The 20,987-nt window shown below is 30.0% G+C and overlaps 2 protein-coding genes across 2 annotated transcripts; both read right to left on the reverse strand.

The window, feature by feature from the left end:
• Positions 1 to 14,953: 14,953 nt before the first annotated feature.
• LOC125585424 lies at positions 14,954 to 16,627 on the reverse strand. The gene is made up of 3 exons (XM_048754453.1): positions 16,472 to 16,627; positions 15,864 to 16,361; positions 14,954 to 15,744 (listed from the first exon to the last, which is right to left on the reverse strand). Exons 1-3 carry the CDS (start codon positions 16,563 to 16,565, stop codon positions 15,221 to 15,223), a joined length of 1,116 nt encoding a protein of 371 aa, XP_048610410.1. The 5' UTR covers positions 16,566 to 16,627; the 3' UTR covers positions 14,954 to 15,220.
• Positions 16,628 to 18,112: 1,485 nt separating this feature from the next.
• Positions 18,113 to 20,916, reverse strand: LOC125585560. The gene is made up of 3 exons (XM_048754861.1): positions 20,574 to 20,916; positions 19,858 to 20,355; positions 18,113 to 18,741 (listed from the first exon to the last, which is right to left on the reverse strand). The coding sequence occupies exons 1-3, from the start codon at positions 20,665 to 20,667 to the stop codon at positions 18,221 to 18,223; spliced, it is 1,113 nt and encodes a 370-aa protein (XP_048610818.1). The 5' UTR covers positions 20,668 to 20,916; the 3' UTR covers positions 18,113 to 18,220.
• Between the last annotated feature and the right edge of the window lie 71 nt (positions 20,917 to 20,987).

Here is a 20,987-nt window from a genome sequence, read left to right on the forward strand (position 1 = left end):
TTTTACTAAATTAATTTATAAAAAAAACTGAACGATGCTCATGTACCATGAAAAAGAGTTTAGCATACATTAATAAAAATGTTGAATATGGTTAGAACTTTTAAAACAACACTAAAGATTATAGGGTTCAGTATATAAAGCATTTACCAAAATTCAATATTTTTGTAGAGGTTAACACATAGATTTTGAAAAAATTTCAAAAAATATGACAATATTGTTTTAATGCATAGTTGCATTCTACACTAATATATGATGATGTTGAAAGAGGTTTAGAGCTTTTGTTGTGTCTGGTTTTCATGAAAATAACGATTCTGTAGTGATTATTCCACTGATTAAGATAGTATTATGAAGTTTTACTAATTAATTGATAAAAAATTAGAACGATTTCTATATACCATAAAAGAGAGTTTAACATACATTAATACAAATGTAGAATATGGTTAGAAATTTAAAACAATACTAAAAAGTATAAGTTTCAGTATATAGAGCGGTTAACGTAAAACTCAATATTTTCGTAGGGGTTAGTTAACACATAAATTTTGAGAAAAACTCAAAAATATAACAATATTGCTTTAATGCATAGTTGACTTCTGTCCTAATATATGATGATGGTCAAAGAGGTTTGGAACCTTTGTTGTCTCAATTTCTCTAGAGAATAGCAATTTTATAATGGTTATTCCACTAATTTAGGGAGTATATGAAGTTTTACTAAATTAACTTATAAAAAATATTAAACGATGCTCATGCACGATGAAAGAGAGTTTATCATACATTAATACAAATGTAGAATGTGGTCAAAAATTTTAAGACAACATTAAAGATTATAGGTTTCAGTATATAAAGCATTTACCAACATTCAATATTTTTGTAGAGCTTAACACATAGATTTTGAGAAAAATTCAAAAAATATTATAGTATTTTTTAATGTATAGTTGCATCCTAAACTAATATATGACGATGTTGAAAGAGGTTTAGAGCCTTTGTTGCCTCTGTTTTTCACGAAAATAGCGATTTTGTAACGGTATTCCACTGATTTAGATAGTATTTTGCAATTTTACGATTTCCATATACCATAAAAGAGAGTTTAACATACATTAATACAAATTTCGAATGTCGTTAGAAAATTTAGAACAATAAAAGGTATAAGTTTCAGTATATAGAGCGTTTAACGTAAAACTCAATATTTTCGTAGGCACATAGATTTTGAGAAAATTTCAAAAAATATAATAATATTGCTTTAATGCTTAGTTGCCTCATGTACTAATATATGATGATGTTCAAAGAGGTTTAGAACCTTTGTTGTCTCCATTTCTTTAGAGAATAGCGATTTTATATTGGTTAGTCCACTAATTTAGGGAGTATATGAAATTTTACTATATTAATTTATTAAAAAAATTGAGCGATGCTCATTTACCATGAAAGAGAGTTTAGCATACATTAATTCAAATTTAGAATGTGGTTAGAAATTTTAAAAAAACACTAAAGATTATAGGCTTCAGTATATAAAGCATTTACCAAAATTCAATATTTTGTAGGGGTTATTAACACATAGATTTTGAGAAAAATTTCAAAAAATATGAAAATATTGTTTTAATGCATAGTTGCATCCTGCACTAACATATGATGATGTTGAAAGAGGTTTGGAGCCTTTGTTGTCTCTGTTTTTCAAGAAAATAGTCATTTTATAGTCGTTTGTCCACCGATTTTGGGAGTATTATGAAGTTTTACTAAGTTAATTAATAAAAGTTAATAACGATTCCCATAGACCATGAAAGAGAGTTTTAAATACATTAATACAAATGTAGAATATGGTTAGAAAGTTTAAAACAACACTAAAAAGTTTAGGGTTCAGTATATAGAGCGTTTAAAGTATAACTCAATATTTTTGTAGGGGACACATAGATTTTGAGAAAAATTCAAAAAATATAACAATATTGCTTTAATGCATAGTTGTCTCACGTACTAATATACGATGATGGTCAAAGAGGTTTGGAACCTTTGTTGTCTCCATTTCTACAGAATATAGCGATTTGATAATGGTTAGTGCACTAATTTATGGAGTATATGAAATTTTTCTAAATTGACTAATAAAAAATATTGAACGGTGCTCATGCACCATGAAAGAGAGTTTAGCATACATTAATTCAAATTTAGAATGTGATTAGAAATTTTAAAACAACACTAAAGATTATAGGCTTCAGTATATAAAGCATTTACCAAAATTTAATATTTTTGTAGGGGTTATTAACACATAGATTTTGAGAAAAATTTCAAAAAATATGACAATATTGTTTTAATGCATAGTTGCATCCTGCACTAACATATGATGATGTTGAAAGAGGTTTGGAGCCTTTGTTTTCTCCGTTTTTCATGAAAATAACGACTTTATAGTGGTTATTCCCCCGATTTAAGGAGTATTATGAAGTTTGACAGAATTAATTGATAAACAAATTATGACGATTCTCATATACCATCAAAGAGAGTTTAACATACATTAATACAAATATAAAATGTAATTAGAAATTTTAAAACAACACTAAAAAGTTTAGGCTTCAGTATAAAGAGCGTTTAATCTAAAACTCAATATTTTCGTAGGAGTTAACACATAGATTTTGAGAAAAATTGTAAAAATATAACAATATTGCTTTAATGCATAGTTTCTTCCTGTACTAATATATGGTGATGGTCAAAAAGGTTTGAACCTTTGTTTTCTCTATTTCTCTACAAAATTGCGATTTTATAATGGCTAGTCCATTAATTTAGGGAGAATATGAAAGTTTTCTAAATTAATTTTTAAAAAAATTGAACGATGTTCATGTACTATAAAAGAGAGTTTAGCATACATTAATACGAATGTAGAATGTGATTATAAATTTTAAAACAACACTAAAGATTATAGGATTCAGTATATAAAGCATTTACCAAAATTCAATATTTTGTAGGGGTTGTTAACACATAGATTTTGAAAAAATTTAAAAAAATATGAAAATATTTTTTTAATGCATAGTTGCATCCTACACTAATATATGATGATGTTGAAAGAAGTTTATAGCTTTTGTTGTGTCCGGTTTTCAAGAAAATAGCGATTTCGTAGTGATTATTCCACTGATTAAGATATTATTATGTTTTTTTACTAATTAATTGATAAACAAATAGAACAATTCTCATATATCATAAAAGAGAGTTTAAAATATATTAATATAAATGTAGAATGTGGTTAGAAATTTTAAAACAACACTAAAAAGCGTACGCTTCAGTATATAGAGCGTTTGACGTAAAACTCAGTATGTTCGTAGGGACACATAAATTTTGAGAAAACTTTAAAAAATATAAAAACATTGCTTTAATGAATAGTTGTCTCCTATATTAATATATGATGATGGTCAAAGAGGTTTGAAACCTTTGTTGTCTCCATTTCTCTAGAGAATATCAATTTTATAATGGTTAGTCCACTAATTTAGGGAGTATATGAAGTTTTACTAAATTAACTTATTAAAAAAATTGAACGATGTTCATGCACCATAAAAGAGAGTTTAGCATACATTAATAAAAATGTAGAATGTGGTTAGAAATTTTAAAACAACACTAAAGATTATAGGGTTCAGTATATAAAGCATTTACCAAAATTCAATATTTTTGTAGAGCTTAACACATAGATTTTGAGAAAATTTCAAAACAAATATGACAATATTGTTTCAATGCATAGTTGCATCCTACACTAATATATGATGATGTTGAAAGAGGTTTGGAGCCTTTTTTCTCCGTTTTTAAAGAAAATAACGACTTTATAGTGGTTATTCCACCAATTTAGGGAGTATTATGAAGTTTTAGTAAATCAATTGATTAAAAATTATAACAGTTCTCATATACCATGAAAGAGAGTTTAACATACTTTAATAAAAATCGAGAATATGGTTAGAAATTTTAAAACAACACTAAAGATTATAGGCTTCAGTATATATAAAGCATTTACCAAAATTCAATATTTTTTTAGGGGTTAACAAATAGATTTTGAATTTTTTTAAAAAAATATTGCATCATGCTTTAATATATGATGATGTTTAAAGAGGTTTAGAGTCTTTGTTGTCTCCGTTTTTCAAGAAAAGAACGACTTTATAGTGGTTATTCCACCGATTTAGGGAGTATTATGAAGTTTTACGAATTTAATTGATACAAAAATATAATGATTCCCTTATACCATGAAAGAGAGTTTAACATACATTATTAAAAATTTATAATGTGGTTAGAAATTTTAAAACAATACCAAAATGTTTAGGCTTCGATATATAGAGCCTTTAACATAAAACTCAATATTTTCGTAGGGGTACACATAGATTTTGAGAAAAATTCAAAAAATATAACAATATTGCTTTAATGCATAGTTGCCTATTGTACTAATATATGGTGATGGTCAAAAAGGTTTGGAACCTTTGTTGTCTTCATTCCTCTAGAGAATAGCGATTTTATAATAGTTATTCCACTAATTTAGGGAGTATATGAAATTTCAGTAAATTAGTATATAAAAAAATTGAACGATGCTCATGTACCATGAAATAGAGTTTATCATAAGTTAATACAAATATAGAATGTGGTTAGAAATTTTAAAACAATACTAAAGATTATATGGTTCGGTATATAAAGCATTTACCAAAATTTAATAATTTTGTAGGGGGTGGTTAATACATAGATTTTGAAAAAATTTCAAAAAATATGACAATATTGTTTTAATGCATAGTTGTATCATGCACTAACATATGATGATGTTGAAAGAGGTTAGGAGCCTTTGTTGTCTCAGTTTTTCAAGAAAATAACGACTTTATAGTGGTTATTCCACCGATTTAGGGACTATTATGAAGTTTTACTAAATTAATTGATAAAAAATTTTAACGATTTCCATATACGATGAAAGAGAATTTAACCTATATTAATACAAAAGTAGAATGTGGTTAGAAATTTTAAAACAACACTAAAATGTTTAGGTTTCAATATATAAAGCGTTTAACGTAAAACTCAATATTTTCGTAGGGGTTAACACGTATATTTTGAGAAAAACTAAAAAAAATATAACAATACTGCGTTAATGAATAGTTGCCTCATGTTCTAATATATAGTGATGGTCAAAGAGGTTTGGAACCTTTGTTGTCTTCATTTCTCTAGAGAATAACGATTTTATAACGGTTAGTTCACTAATTTAGGGAGTATATGAAATTTTACTAAATTAATTTATAAAAAACTTAAACGATGCTCATGTACCTTGAAAGAGATTTTTGAATACATTAATACAAATTTAGAATGTGGTTAGAAATTTTAAAACAACACTAAGGATTATAGGGTTCAGTATATAAAGCATTTACCAAAATTCATTATTTTTGTAGAGGTTAACACATAGATTTTGAGAAAATTTCAAAAAATATGACTATATTGTTTTAATCCATAGTTGCATCCTGCCCTAACATATGTTGATGTTGAAAGAGGTTTGGAGCTTTTGTTGTCTCTGTTTTTTCAAGAAAATAGTTACTTTATAGTGGTTATTCCACCGATTTTAGGAGTATTATGAAGTTTTACTAGATTAATTAATAAAAAATTATAAAGATTCTCATATTCCATGAAAGAGAGTTTAAAATACATTAATACGAATGTAGAATATGGTTAGAAATTTTAAAACAACACTAAAAAATTTAGACTTCAGTATATAGAGCGTTTGACGTAAAACTCAATATTTTCGTAGGCGTATACATAGATTTTGAGAAAAATTCAAAAATATAACAATATTGCTTGAATGCGTAGTTGCTTCCTGTACTAATATATTGTGATGGCCAAAGAGTTGTAGAACTTTTGTTGTCTTCATTTCTCTAGAGAATGGCGATTTTATAATGGTTAGTCCAATAATTTAGGGAGTATATGAAATTTTACTAAATTAATTTATAAAAAAAATTGAACGATGCTCATGTACCATGAAAGGGAGTTTAGCATACATTAATACAAATATAGAATGTGGTTTGAAATTTTAAAACAACACTAAAGATTATAGAGTTCAGTATATAAAGCATTTTTCAAAATTCAATATTTTTGTAAGGGTTGTTAACACACAGATTTTTAGAAAATTTAAAAAAATATGAAAATAATTTTTTAATGCATAGTTGCATCCTAAACTAATATATGATGATGTTAAAAGAAGTTTATAGCCTTTGTTGTGTCCGTTTTCAAGAAAATTGCGATTTTCTAGTGATTATTCCACTGATTAAGTTTAACATACATTAATACAAATTTAGAATGTGGTTAGAAATTTTAAAACAACACTAAAAAGTTTAGGCTTCAGTATATAGAGCGTTTAACGTAAAACTCAATATTTTCGTAGGGGTTAACACATAGATTTTGAGAAAAATTCAAAAAATATAACAATATTGCTTTAATGCATATTTGCCTCCTGTACTAATACACAGTGATGGTCAAAGACGTTTGTAACCTTTGTTGTCTTCATTTCTCTAGAGAGTAGCGATTTTATAATAGTTATTCCACTAATTTAGGGAGTATATGAAATTTTACTAAATTAATTTATAAAAAAAATACACGATACTCATGTAACATGAAAGAGAGTTTATAGCATACATTAATACAAATGTAGAATGTGGTTAGAAATTTTAAAACAACACTAAAGATTATAGGCTTCATTATGTAAAGCATTTACGGAAATTCAATATTTTTGTAGGGGTAAACACATAGACTTTGAGAATATTTTCAAAAAAATGACAATATTGTTTTAATGCATAGTTGCATCATGCACTAATATATGATGATGTTGAAAGAGGTTTGAAGCCTTTGTTGTCTCAATTTTTCAAAAAAATAACGACTTTATAGTGGTTATTCCACCTATTTAGGGAGTATTATGAAGTTTTACAAAATTAATTGAAAAAAATTATAATGATTTCCATATACGATGAAAGAGAGTTTAACATATATTAATACAATTGTAGAATGTGGTTAGAAATTTTAGAACAACACTAAAATGTTTAGGCTTCAATATATATAGCATTTATCGTAACACATAGATTTTGAGAAAAATTCAAAAAATATAACAATATTGCTTTAATGCATAGTTGCATCCTGTGCTTATATATGGTGATGGTCAAAGAGGTTTGGAACTTTTGTTGTCTTCATTTCTCTATAGAATAGTGATTTTATAATGGTTAGTCCACTAATTTAGGGAGTATATGAAATTTTACTAAATTAATTTATAAAAAAAATTGAACGATTCTCATGTACCATGAGAGAGAGTTTAGCATACATTAATACAAATATATAATGTGGTTTGAAATTTTAAAACAACACTAAAGATTATAGGGTTCAGTATATAAAGCATTTACCAAAATTCAATATTTTTGTAGGGGTTGTTAACACATAGATTTTGAGAAATTTTCAAAAAATATGAAAACATTTTTTTAATGCATAGATGCATCCTACACTAATATATGATGATGTTGAAAGAAGTTTATACCCTTTGTTGTGTCCGTTTTTCAAGAAAATAGCGATTTTGTTGTGATTATTCCACTGATTAAGATAGTATTATGTTGTTTTACTAATTAATTGATTAAAAAATAGAATGATTACTATAAAAGGAAGTTTAACATACATTAATACAAATTTAGAATGTGGTTAGAAATTTTAAAACAACACTAAAAAGTTTAGCCTTCAGTATATAGAGCGTTTAACGTAAAATTCAATATTTTCGTAGGGGGTTAACACATAGATTTTGAGAAAAGTTTAAAAAATAAAACAATATTGCTTTAATGCATAGTTGCATCTTGTACTAATATATGGTGATGGTCAAAGAGGTTTGGAACCTTTGTTGTCTTCATTTCTCTAGAGAATAGCGATTTTATAATAGTTATTCCAATAATTTAGGGAGTATATGAAATTTTACTAAATTAATTTATAAGAAAAATAAACGATGCTCATGTACCATGAAAGAGAGTTTAGCATACATTAATACAAATGTAGAATATGGTTAGAAATTTTAAAACAACACTAAAGATTATAGGCTTCAGTATATAAAGCATTTACCAAAATTCAATATTTTTGTACACATAGATTTTGAAAAAATTTCAAAAAAATGACAATATTGTTTTAATGCATAGTTGCATCATGCACTAATATATGATGATGATGAAAGAGGTTTGGAGACTTTGTTGTCTCAGTTTTTCAAAAAAATAACGACTTTATAGTGGTTATTCCACCTATTTAGGGAGTATTATGAAGTTTTACTAAATTAATTAAACAAATTATAATGATTCCCATATAAGATGAAAGAGAGTTTAACATATATTAATACAATTGAAAAATGTGGTTAGAAATTTTAGAACAACACTAAAATGTTTAGGCTTCAATATATATAGCGTTTATCGTAAAACTCAATAGATTCGTAGGGGTTAACACATAGATTTTGAGAAAAATTCAAAACATATAACAATATTGCTTTAATGCATAGTTGCATCCTGTGCTAGTCAAAGACGTTTGGAACCTTTGTTGTCTTCATTTCTCTATAGAATAGGTATTTTATAACGGCTAGTCCACCAATTTAGGGAGTGTATGAAATTTTACTAAATTAATTTATAAAAAAAATTGAACGATGCTCATGTACCATGAAAGAGAGTTTAGCATACATTAATACAAATATAGAATGTGGTTTGAAATTTTAAAACAACACTAAAGATTATAGGGTTCAGTATATAAAGCATTTACCAAAATTCAATATTTTTGTAGGGGTTGTTAACACATAGATTTTGTTGAACTTTTCAAAAAATATGAAAACATTTTTTTAATGCATAGATGCATCCTACACTAATATATGATGATGTTGAAAGAAGTTTATAGCCCTTGTTGTGTCTGTTTTTCAAGAAAATAGCGATTTTGTTGTGATTATTCCACTGATTAAAATAGTATTACGTTGTTTTACTAATTAATTGATTAAAAATAGAACGATTACCATAAAAGAAAGTTTAACATACATTAATAAAAATTTAGAATGTGGTTAGAAATTTTAAAACAACACTAAAAAGTTTAGGCTTCAGTATATAGAGCGTTTAACGTAAAACTCAATATTTTTTCGTAGGAGTTAACACATAGATTTTGAAAACAAATTCAAAAAATATAACAATATTGCTTTAATGCATAGTTGCCCACTGTACTAATAAATGGTGATGGTCAAAGAGGTTTGGAACCTTTGTTGTCTTCATTTCTCTAGAGAATAGCGATTTTATAATAGTTATTCCACTAATTTAGGGAGCATATGAAATTTTACTAAATTAATTTATAAAAAAAATAAACGATGCTCATGTACCATGAAAGAGAGTTTAGCATACATTAATACAAATGCAGAATGTGGTTAGAAATTTTAAAACAACACTAAAGATTATAGGCTTCAGTATATAAAGCATTTACTAAAATTTAATATTTTTGTAGGGGGTTAACACATAGATTTTGAGAAAATTTCAAAAAAATGACAATATTGTTTTAATGCATAGTTGCATCATGCACTAATATATGATGATGTTGAAAGAGGTTTGGAGACTTTGTTGTCTCTGTTTTTCAAAAAAATAACGACTTTATAGTGGTTATTCCACCTGTTTAGAGAGTATTATGAAGTTTTACTAAATTAATTGATAAAAAGATTATAATGATTCTCATATACGATGAAAGAGAGTTTAACATATATTAATACAATTGTAGAATGTGGTTAGAAATTTTAGAACAACACTAAAATGTTCAGGCTTCAATATATAGAGCGTTTATCGTAAAACTCAATATTTTCGTAGGGTTTAGTTAACACATAGATTTTGAGAAAATTCAAAAAATATAAGAATATTGCTTTAATGCATTGTTGCATCCTGTGCTAATATATGGTGATGGTCAAAGAGGTTTGGAACTTTTGTTGTCTTCATTTCTATAGAATAGCGATTTTGTAATGGTTAGTCCACTAATTTAGGGAGTATATGAAATTTTACTAAATTAACTTATAAAAAAATTGAACGATGCTCATGTACCTTGAAAGAGAGTTTAGCATACATTAATACAAATATAGAATGTGGTTTGAAATTTTAAAACAACTCTAAAGATTATAGGGTTCAGTATATAAAGCATTTTTAAAAATTCAATATTTTTGCAGAGGTTGTTAACACACAGATTTTTAGAAACTTTCAAAAAATATGAAAATATTTTTTAATGCATATTTGCATCCTAAACTAGTATATGATGAAGTTGAAAGAAGTTTATAGCCTTTGTTGTGTCCGTCTTTCAAGAAAATAGCGATTTTGTAGTGATTATTCCAGTGATTAAGTTAATATTATGTTGTTTTACTAATTAATTGATTAAAAAATAGAGCGATTCCCATATACCATAAAAGGGAGTTTAACATACATTAATACAAATTTAGAATGTGGTTAGAAATTTTAAAACAACACTAAAAAGTTTAGGCTTCAGTATATAGGGCGTTTAACGTAAAACTCAATATTTTCGTAGGGAACCTTTGTTGTCTTCATTTCTCTAGAGATAGCGATTTTATAATAGTTATTCCACTAATTTAGGGAGTATATGAAATTTTACTAAATTAATTTATAAAAAAAAATAACGATGCTCATGTACCCTGAAAGAGAGTTTACCTTACATTAATACAAATGTAGAATGTGGTTAGAAATTTTAAAACAACACTAAAGATTATAAGCTTCAGTATATAAAGCATTTACCTAAATTCAAAAAATATAACAATATTGCTTTAATGCATAGTTGCATCATGTGCTAGTATATGGTGATGGTCAAAGAGGTTTGGAACCTTTGTTGTCTTCATTTCTCAGTAGAATAGCGATTTTATAATGGTTAGTCCACTAATTTAGGGAGTATATGAAATTTTACTAAATTAATTTATAAAAAAAATTGAACGATGCTCATGTACCATGAAAGAAAGTTTAGCATACATTAATACAAATATAGAATGTGGTTTGAAATTTTAAAACAACACTAAAGATTATAGGGTTTAGTATATAAAGCATTTACCAAAATTCAATATTTTTGTAGGGGTTGTTAACACATAGATTTTGAGAAATTTTCAAAAAATATGAAAACATTTTTTTAATGCATAAATGAATCCTACACTAATATATGATGATGTTGAAAGAAGTTTATAGCCTTTGTTGTGTCCGTTTTTCAAGAAAATAGCGATTTTGTTGTGATTATTCCACTGATTAAGATATTATTATGTTGTTTTACAAATTAATTGATTAAAAAATAGAACAATTACCATAAAAGGAAGTTTAACATACATTAATACAAATTTAGAATGTGGTTAGAAATTTTAAAACAACACTAAAAAGTTTAGGCTTCAGTATATAGAGCGTTTAACGTAAAACTCAATATTTTCGTAGGGGGTTAACACATAGATTTTGAAAAAAAATCAAAAAATATAACAATATTGCTTTACTGCATAGTTGCCTCTTGTGCTAATATACGGTGATGGTCAAAGTGGTTTGGAACCTTTGTTGTCTTCATTTCTCTAGAGAATAGCGATTTTATAATAGTTATTCCATTAATTCAGAGAGTATATGAAATTTTACTAAATTAATTTATAAAAAAATAAACGATGCTCATGTACCATGAAAGACAGTTTAGAATACATTAATAAAAATGTAGAATGTGGTTATAAATTTTAAAACAACACTAAAGATTATAGGCTTCAGTATATAAAGCATTTACCAAAATTCATTATTTTTTTACGTATAGATTTTGAGAAAATTTCAAAAAAAATGACAATATTGTTTTAATGCATAGTTGCATCATGCATTAATATATGATGATGATGAAAGAGGTTTGGAGCTTTTGTTGTCGCAGTTTTTCAAAAAAAATAACGATTTTATTGGTTATTCCACATATTTAGGGAGTATTATGAAGTTTTACTAAATTAATTGAAAGAAAATTATAATGATTTCCATATACGATGAAAGAAAGTATAATATATATTAATACAATTTTAGAATGTGGTTAGAAATTTTAGAACAACACTAAAATGTTTAGGCTTTAATATATAGAGCGTTTATTGTAAAACTCAATATTTTCGTAGGGGTTAACACATAGATTTTGAGAAAATTTCAAAAAATATAACAATATTGCTTTAATGCATAGTTGCATCCTGGGCTAGTATATGGTGATGGTCAAAGAGGTTTGAAACCTTTGTTGTCTTCATTTCTCTCTAGAATAGCGATTTTATAATGGTTAGTCCACTAATTTAGGGAGTATATGAAATTTTACTAAATTAATTTATAAAAAAAATTGAACGATGCTCATGTACCGTGAAAGAAAGTTTAGCATATATTAATACAAATATAGAACGTGGTTTGAAATTTTAAAACATGCAACACTTTAGAACATGCAATCTAAACAATAGTATAGAACAATATTGTGAGATAGTAAAGTAGTACTGTAAACGAATATTTTTATCAATCTTATAATTTTACTAAACATGAATATATGAATACTAAAAGTCTAAACAAACAGAACGAAAACAAAATATGCTTTTGCCCAAAACGAAACATGTTTCAACTACTGGTGGCATATAGGACAAAGCAATAGATCAATAATAAATCATCCGCGCAGATTTATAAATCATGAGAACTTATCTCAGTAGTATTGGCAGGGCCGGCTCAATCGTGTCATGGGTCCTGGGGCAAAAAAAAATTTTAATTTCCAAACTTTTGTATTTTTAAAAAAAATCGGATAGATATATGTTTTTTTCAAAATACTAGAAGTATTTTTAAAACTAAATCTATGGATATAAAAAAAATACTTTCATATAAAAAAAATTGGACCCCTTTTCTTATTTTTTAATATAAAAATACATGTATTTTTTTTTTAAATCGGTCCCTTATCTATTAAGAAATAGGGAGCAAGGGATTGGGCCCGGAGCGGTCGCACCGCTCGCCCCCCTATATAAGCCGGCCCTGAGTATTGGCTCGATGATTGAGGATGAGTTACGATGGATGCATCAATGGTTTTAGGGTATTGCTCAACGGCTAGGGTTTTTTACTTTTTGCTATGTGGCTAGGATTTCGTGCTGATGACGTGTTGTAAACAGAAGAGGAAAAGAGAATTAGTTAATCTTTTTATTGCCTCATACACAACAATACATATATATAGCAATACAAACTAGAGTTTAGAATCTTCTAAAAAGTGGGCTTATGAACCTACATGTACATCCACGTAATAGTTCATAACAAAAATGATTTTTGGAAACCGAACCACGGGACTTTATGAATGTTAAAAAATGTGCTTACAAATGGATAACATCACGCGGAGAATATAATTATTATTCAAATAAATTATAATTGGCCAGGACAACCTCAAGCACAGACCCACAAAGAAGTCCGAAGGGTCATGGAGATTGGTATAATAAATAGACTTTTTCTTGGGTTCACCCCCTAGGGTGAACCTTTAGGTTCACCAACCAATAGAAAGTTGTCATTTTAGATCTAATATCTTTTAATTAAGAAAACAAAATAACTTGCCAAATTATATTATGCTTTTAAAATAAAAAATAAAAAATTAAATAAATAAAAATAACAATAGTTCTAAAAAAAAGATTATTTAAAAAAAATATTTATTTTTAAGATTTAGAGTTTAGTGTTTAAGATTTATAATTTAGAATTTATCCAAATGTTTAGTGTTTTTCCAAGGGTTTAGGGTTTACCTAAGGGTTTAGGGTTTACCCAAGGGTTTAGGGTTTACCCAAGGGCTTAAGGTTTTCCCAAGGGTTTAGGGTTTAGGATTAGAGTTTAGGGTTTAGTGTTTTGTTGACAACATGTTTAGTGTTTTTCCAAGGGTTTAGGGGTTTATCCAAGGATTTAGGGTTTACCCAAGGATTTAGGGTTTAGGATTTGAGTTTAGGGTTTAGTATTAGAGTTTAGGGTTTAGTGTTTTGTTGACAACATTTTTTTTTTTGAATTCGTTTTTTATATATTATTTTTATTTATTTTTAAATTTTATTTTGAAAAAATAATATAATTTGCCAAGTTATTTGGTTTCCTTAATTAAAAGATACTAGATTTAAAATGATAATTTTCTATTGGTTGGTGAACCTAAATGTTCACCCTAGGGGGTGAACCCAAGAATAACTCTAATAAATACATTAAAACCCACTGTAAAATAAAATGAGTTATTCTTGGGTTCACCCCTAGGGTGAACCTTTAGGTTCACCAACCAATAGAAAGTTGTCATTTTAAATCTAGTATCTTTTAATTAAGGAAACCAAATAACTTTCAAATTATATTATTTTTTCAAAATAAAATTTAAAAATAAATAAAAATAATATATAAAAAACGAATTCAAAAAAAAAAATGTTGTCAACAAAACACTAAACCCTAAACTCTAATACTAAACCCTAAACTCAAATCCTAAACCCTAAATCCTTAAGTAAACCCTAAATCCTTGGGTAAAACCCCTAAACCCTTGGAAAAACACTAAACATGTTGTCAACAAAACACTAAACCCTAAACTCTAATCCTAAACCCTAAACCCTTGGGAAAACCTTAAACCCTTGGGTAAACTCTAAACCCTTGGGTAAACCCTAAACCCGTAGGTAAACCCTAAACCCTTGGAAAAACACTAAACATTTGGATAAATTCTAAATTATAAATCTTAAACACTAAACTCTAAATCTTAAAAATAAATATTTTTTTTAAACAATATTTTTTTAGAACTATTGTTATTTTTATTTACTTAATTTTTTATTTTTTATTTTAAAAGCATAATATAATTTGACAAGTTATTTTGTTTCCTTAATTAAAAGATACTAGATCTAAAATGACAATTTTCTATTGGTTGGTGAACCTAAAGGTTCACCCTAGGGGGTGAACCCAAAAAAAAGTCAAATAAAATATGGTATTTTATTTTTTAATCGTAACATTTGTTTGAATGAAGCAAAGAACCACAATTGTTAGATCATCAACAACTCAGGATATTAAAGGGGTTTTTAACCCTTGGACCCCACAGAAAACATAAAAACCGGTCTCAAAAGGCTTCAGATAAGGATCGATCGTTATTGGTTCTTTGCACTGTTTGCAGGTCCCACCGACACGTGACGGCCCGTAATTGGTACGCTTTTTAATTTTTTTTTTTTTTTAGTTAGACAAAAAAAATAAATTTAAGAAACCACAATGTGAGTTTTAGGGATAATGCTGCTCTAATGGGCTGGGAGTACAACAACACTATCAAGAACAGGTCCACAGAGATGTCCGAAGTCATGAAGCTTAGTATGATAAAACGCACTATAGAACGTTAGCCTAGTACGGTCCGAATCCGCAACAAACCTAAAATGTCCGGTTTTGAAAACTCCCTTACCTTCCGACACCAAAGAAAGCTTAAACGGTTCTTTTCCAGCAAACGCCTCCACCGTCATCGACCCGTGGCAGCCGTTTTGCGCGTCTCCCACCGTGAACGAGAGAATGTATGCCTTCCCGGCGTCGGTACGGATGATCTGAGCGATTGCACTTTCTCTTCCGGCAACAAGCTCAACGGCGGCGAGTCCAGACGGAACCTTGAAGTGACGGTTGTCAATATACTTCACCGGTTTTAAGGACTCGACGATCCACCCCGGAAGTGGAGAGATAAGGTCTTGGATTCTTGCCGGAATCAAGATTCCGATAGAGTAGTTAGCGAACACGTGTGGACCGATCTCGAAGCCTCCGTTTTTCACTAAGTTTCCTCCTATGATTATTACATAGAAGATAAGTTAGGTTACCGTGTGATTATAGTAACATACTAACATCAGACCCAAAAACGCAAAAGTGTATAATCTTAACCGGTTAATTGGTTTAGTAATGTACCTCTGTTGTACCCGAGAGGAAGCATCTCTTTGATAGCGACAACATCTACGAGGGGTCCACAAGTACGGTCTTCTTGAACACCAGGGTTATGGAAAGTGATTTTGACCACATCCGACATTGCCATGAAAGCCCACGCGTAAGTGTCACCACCGTCTGAGCTAAACACGGTCTGGATGGGAAGCTCGTCGGCCTGACCCGGCACAGAGACTTTGATGTTCTCGTCCTGAGCGCAACTCCTAGTGGCTCCAAACGTTATAGAGTAGACAAAACCACGATTCACTTTAACGTCTTGAGAGATGGAAGCTAAGCTTCCTAGTCTTACAGCGTGGACCCCACGTGGGACTGCAAAATGGAATCCTCCGGGCTGAGGCCCACCGGAGACTAGCTCCACGTGGCCGGAGATTTCCCAGTGAGGGAGAGAGTGTGCGCCGATTATTTGTCGACCCTTCATGTTCGATTTGGGAGGGATGTGCTCAAAGTTGCCATTTGGGAGAAGCCCTATATATATATATATATATATAAATAGATACAAAACCATAACGTTACAAATTCTCAAATTCATAGGATGAGTCGAGTTAAGTGACTATGCAAAATGGTGAGTTTCTTACCATCAAGATGAGGAGCCCGACGTGGTTGGACGCTGTGAGAACCATGGCAGAGAGAGAGGATGAGAAGAAAGCAAAGAGTCTGATAGAGAGACATTTTTTATAAGTTAAGAACACTAGCTAGTCTTATTCTAGTGTGTTAGTGTTACCTACCCCAAGGCCTTGGGGGCTATATATAGGATAGGTAACACATTATAATAAGCAAGCAAGAAAATACGAAGAAGCTTCATGGACATTTTCGGAAGTATATAATAAAGTAGTTCTAAGCTTATTTAAAAATATATATATAACAGTTTTATTTTTGTATACAGACGTATAATACAAGAGCTGTGTACGGAAACTCGAGCCACGTTGAAGATTGCATCTTACGAGCCGCATAGTGTGGCTCATTGTCTGTCATGTTATATTGATCGGTCTTACGAGATCCAATATTACTAATATACTGAATATATCATATAGTCTTTGTATTTTGTGTGCAGTGATGAGAAGCTGGACTATGACGCTGAAAATATGAGACGAATCTTCCAAACACGAATTTATTACACATCGAATATTTATATGATTTGATTAATTAGCAACATATCACAACACCAGATGAGCTGAATATTAGTAATGCGATCTAAAACCCCCCATTTATATTATAACCAATAACGTAACATGTTTGATGAAGTTTGCACTTTCTTTATTTCTTTTACCACGGGAGATTTTGAATCCAGAAAAGGGAAAGAAAGCGAAAAAAAAACACTTAATTCCATCTACTCTTGACTTATTAATTCGCATTAGTTAGATAAAACCCAATTGATCTTAGCTTTGCTTTTGTTTTATCAACGAAATATTTATTGCACCATGAATATTACTTAACATGTTTTTTTTTTTTGCTAACCGAGTATCCTAGCCCCACCGTCGTGGTCCAGACTAGAAGCCGAAGTGAGCATGGACCCGAAAGTCACCAGGTGGTTCACCGTGTAACGGTCTTCGGTCTCGGATGCTGCAGCCCATATGTAAATTCCGCAGTGGCCAAGGCTCGAATCCAGGGGCGGACACTCCAGCTGGAGCTCTTTTACCACTAGACCAAAGCAACTTGGTTTACTTACTTACTTAACATGTTAACCAAATTTAAACTTTGAAATCTGGATGACGTTTTGTGTTTAGTCAACTACGTATTCAACTATATGTATTGTAATGGAGTCATACGCTAGCAAAAACATGGTCAACTTTTTGGTTCTTTTATCTGCAACCGACGTAGTAATTTGTTTTGTTTAATAAAGCTTCATGCTCAATAAAAGTATAATCAAATAAAATAGCGAACGAGATTTACAAAATAAATGCGCCATGTGTGTACACAAGTGATATGAAAGGTAGCTCCAGAAGTCCACATCTGGCCTGATCCGCTGATTAATCATCGCCATGATTTGCTCTTCAAGTCAAACTAAAAGAAAATATAGTGATTTTGAATATGAAAGTCACGTTTTGACGCTAAAGTCTTATTGCTATGTTAAAATATATAATCTTGAGATGTCATTTACGTGTAACCTTTCTCACTGCATATTACATTTTACATGTTGAACATTATAAAACACATGGAATCAAAGAAACATAAAACTGTATTTTTAAAATACGTTTACAGAAGTATAGAAAATGTAATTGGAAACCGAACCATGACTTTGTAAATGTTTACAGAAATGTGCTTACAAATGGATAATATCATTTTATTATATAAGTATTAGATTATAATTTATACTCAAATAAATTTTAACGTGTCATGACAACACTAACATTGTCAAGCACGGGCCCACAAAGGTGTCCAAAATCATGGAGCTTGGTATGATAAAACCCACTGTAGAACGTTAACCTCGTGCGGTTAGAATCCGCGCGAAACCTGAAACGCCCAACTTTAAACGCGCCTTTACCGTTAGACTCAAACCGAAGCTTAAACGCGGCTTTTCCAGCAAACGCCTCCACCATCATCGATCCGTGACAACCGTTTTGTGCGTCTCCAACAGCAAAGGAGAGCATGTAGTTTCTACCGGCGACGGTGCGGATGATCTGAGCGATGGCGCTTTCTCTCCCGGCGACGAGCTCGATCGCGGCGAGTCCTGAGGGGACTTCGAAGTGGCGGCTATCGATGTACTTGACCGGTTTTAGGGATTCGATGATCCATCCTGGAAGCGGTGAGATGAGATCTTGTACCTTCGCCGGGATTAAGATTCCGGTGGAGAAGTTGTTGAATACATGTGGACCGATCTCGAATCCGCCGTTCTTCACAAGGTTTCCTGGTTTATTTACGTAGAAAATACGTAGAAAATAAGTTTTAGGATGAAACATCAAACAATATGTAAGATAAGGACCAAACTGCAAAAGTATTTAGGTGGGAACTTTTTGGTTAAAATGGAGTAGCTTTTAAACAACAAAACTCCATCTAAACCGGTTTGGTGTAGATGAAAAGCAAGAGAACCAAACTGAGGTTATCTTCTCTATATCCTAACTATAATTTAAAGATTTTAAAAGAGAATTGGAGAGAGAACAACAATAAATGGGTGTATTCAACAATGAGTTTGAAGTGATTTGTTTTAATATGAGAAATCCACTGTTAGTCAAACATGAATATGAAAGAAAAAAAATTTAAAATCTAGTGTTATTGAATTTGTCATTTCATAAATCACTCTAAAATTCAATGTTATTGAACAAAATTTAAGTTGAAGATTTTAAAGTGCTTTGAATGTTTATAGAATGTTTGAATGAGATTTCTTAGTTATAAAATAAAAATTCAAATTTCATAGTTTTAAATGAAATTCCAGAGTTTAACAAAAACTAAACCAAATTCTTAGATTCTCATACAATCTCATCTAGAAACTCAATAAAAATCAAATCACTTCAAATTTCGGATTCAATACTCATTCCACTTGTCACTATGTTACTAGAGTATATCTAATTAAAATTAAATTTAATTATTTAAACAAAACTAATTAAAATACTAATATTATGTTTTCAAATTTTTTTTTGAAAACTTTACCAATGGTATTTGCTCTAATACCATGTTTATCTACTTCTTCCGCAACATGTGACCAAATTTTGTTCGTTTATTTATTGTAGCAACTTATGATATATCGTAAGTTTTTATAAATTTAAAATTTAAATAGTTTTTTCAGTATGAAATAATGATTTGCGATCAATGGATGTAATCAATCATGCGATACCAAAACAAATAACAACATGCAAGTTGTGAATAGTCACATAGATCAACTTCGGATGAAAATGAATATAGCCTAAATAAAATTATGCATTCATTACTATTCTTCTTAGATTAACATGAAAGATATAAAAAATAAAAAATTGAACCTAATTTTAGATTGACAACAAGGACAATTTTATACCAAAATTGAAATTACCTCTAGTATACCAAAGAGGGAGAATCTCTTTGATGGCAACGGCGTCAACGAGAGGACCACATGAAGGGTCCTCTTGAACACCAGGGTTATGAAAAGTGACCATAACCACATCAAACTTTGCCTTGAAAGCCCAAGCGTACGTGTCTCCACCGTTAGTACTGAACAGGGTTTGGATCGGCAACTCATTGGTCTGACCGGGAACAGAGATTCGTATGTTCTCGTCCTGAGAACAAGTCCTCGTGACCCCAAACGTTAGAGAATAGACCAAGCCACGCTTCACTTTCACATACTGAGAAATCAATGCTAAGTTCCCTAGCCTAGCTGCATGGACTCCACGTGGCACCGCAAAGTAGAAACCTCCAGGCTGTGGACCGCCTGAGACTAACTCGACGTGGCCGGAGATTTCCCAATGAGGAAGAGAGTATTTGCCGATTATTTGCCTCTTTCTCATGTTTGATTTGTTAGGAACTTGCTCAAAGTTTCCATTAGGGAGAAGTGCTGCATGAACATGGATAGCCAAATTCACATTTCATATAATGTGAAAACTTTAATAATATAGAATATTTTTCTCTTGAATCATTTGTTACGTAAGAGAATGATTAATGGGGGATTCTTAAGGTGAGGTTCTTATCGGAATATAAGAGACGGTTTCTTATATTTCGCTAACATATCAAATATAGCGTTGAAAGTTAATGCTATAGTTAGAATGGTCTTACTATCAAGATGAGGAGTTCGTTGTGCAGGTAAGCTATGAGAACCATGACAAAGAGCAAAAAGGAAAGCCAAACAAAGAGAGATAGCGAGAGACATTGTGAGCTCTTACGCTATGTGACACAAGAAAACAATATATCAGTTGTGTGCTTATATGAAAGTATAGCTAAGAGAGCTAATTATACAATGGGTGATGATATATGCACAACTTCCTACGAGCTATATATATAGCTGACCTACGTACTAATAATTTTACGCTATTTGGAATAATTGGAAATATTAAATGATGGAAGAAATATATAAATTAAGTATCATACGGCGATGCACCGTACGTATTAATACGAAAGTGATAACGAAGATAAGTAAGAGCACATCGACTATCCCCATGAAATAAGCCGCAATGTTTGCGGTGTGGCCGT

The sequence above is a fragment of the Brassica napus genome, chromosome C4, assembly GCF_020379485.1.
Source record: "Brassica napus cultivar Da-Ae chromosome C4, Da-Ae, whole genome shotgun sequence".
NCBI lineage: Eukaryota > Viridiplantae > Streptophyta > Magnoliopsida > Brassicales > Brassicaceae > Brassica > Brassica napus.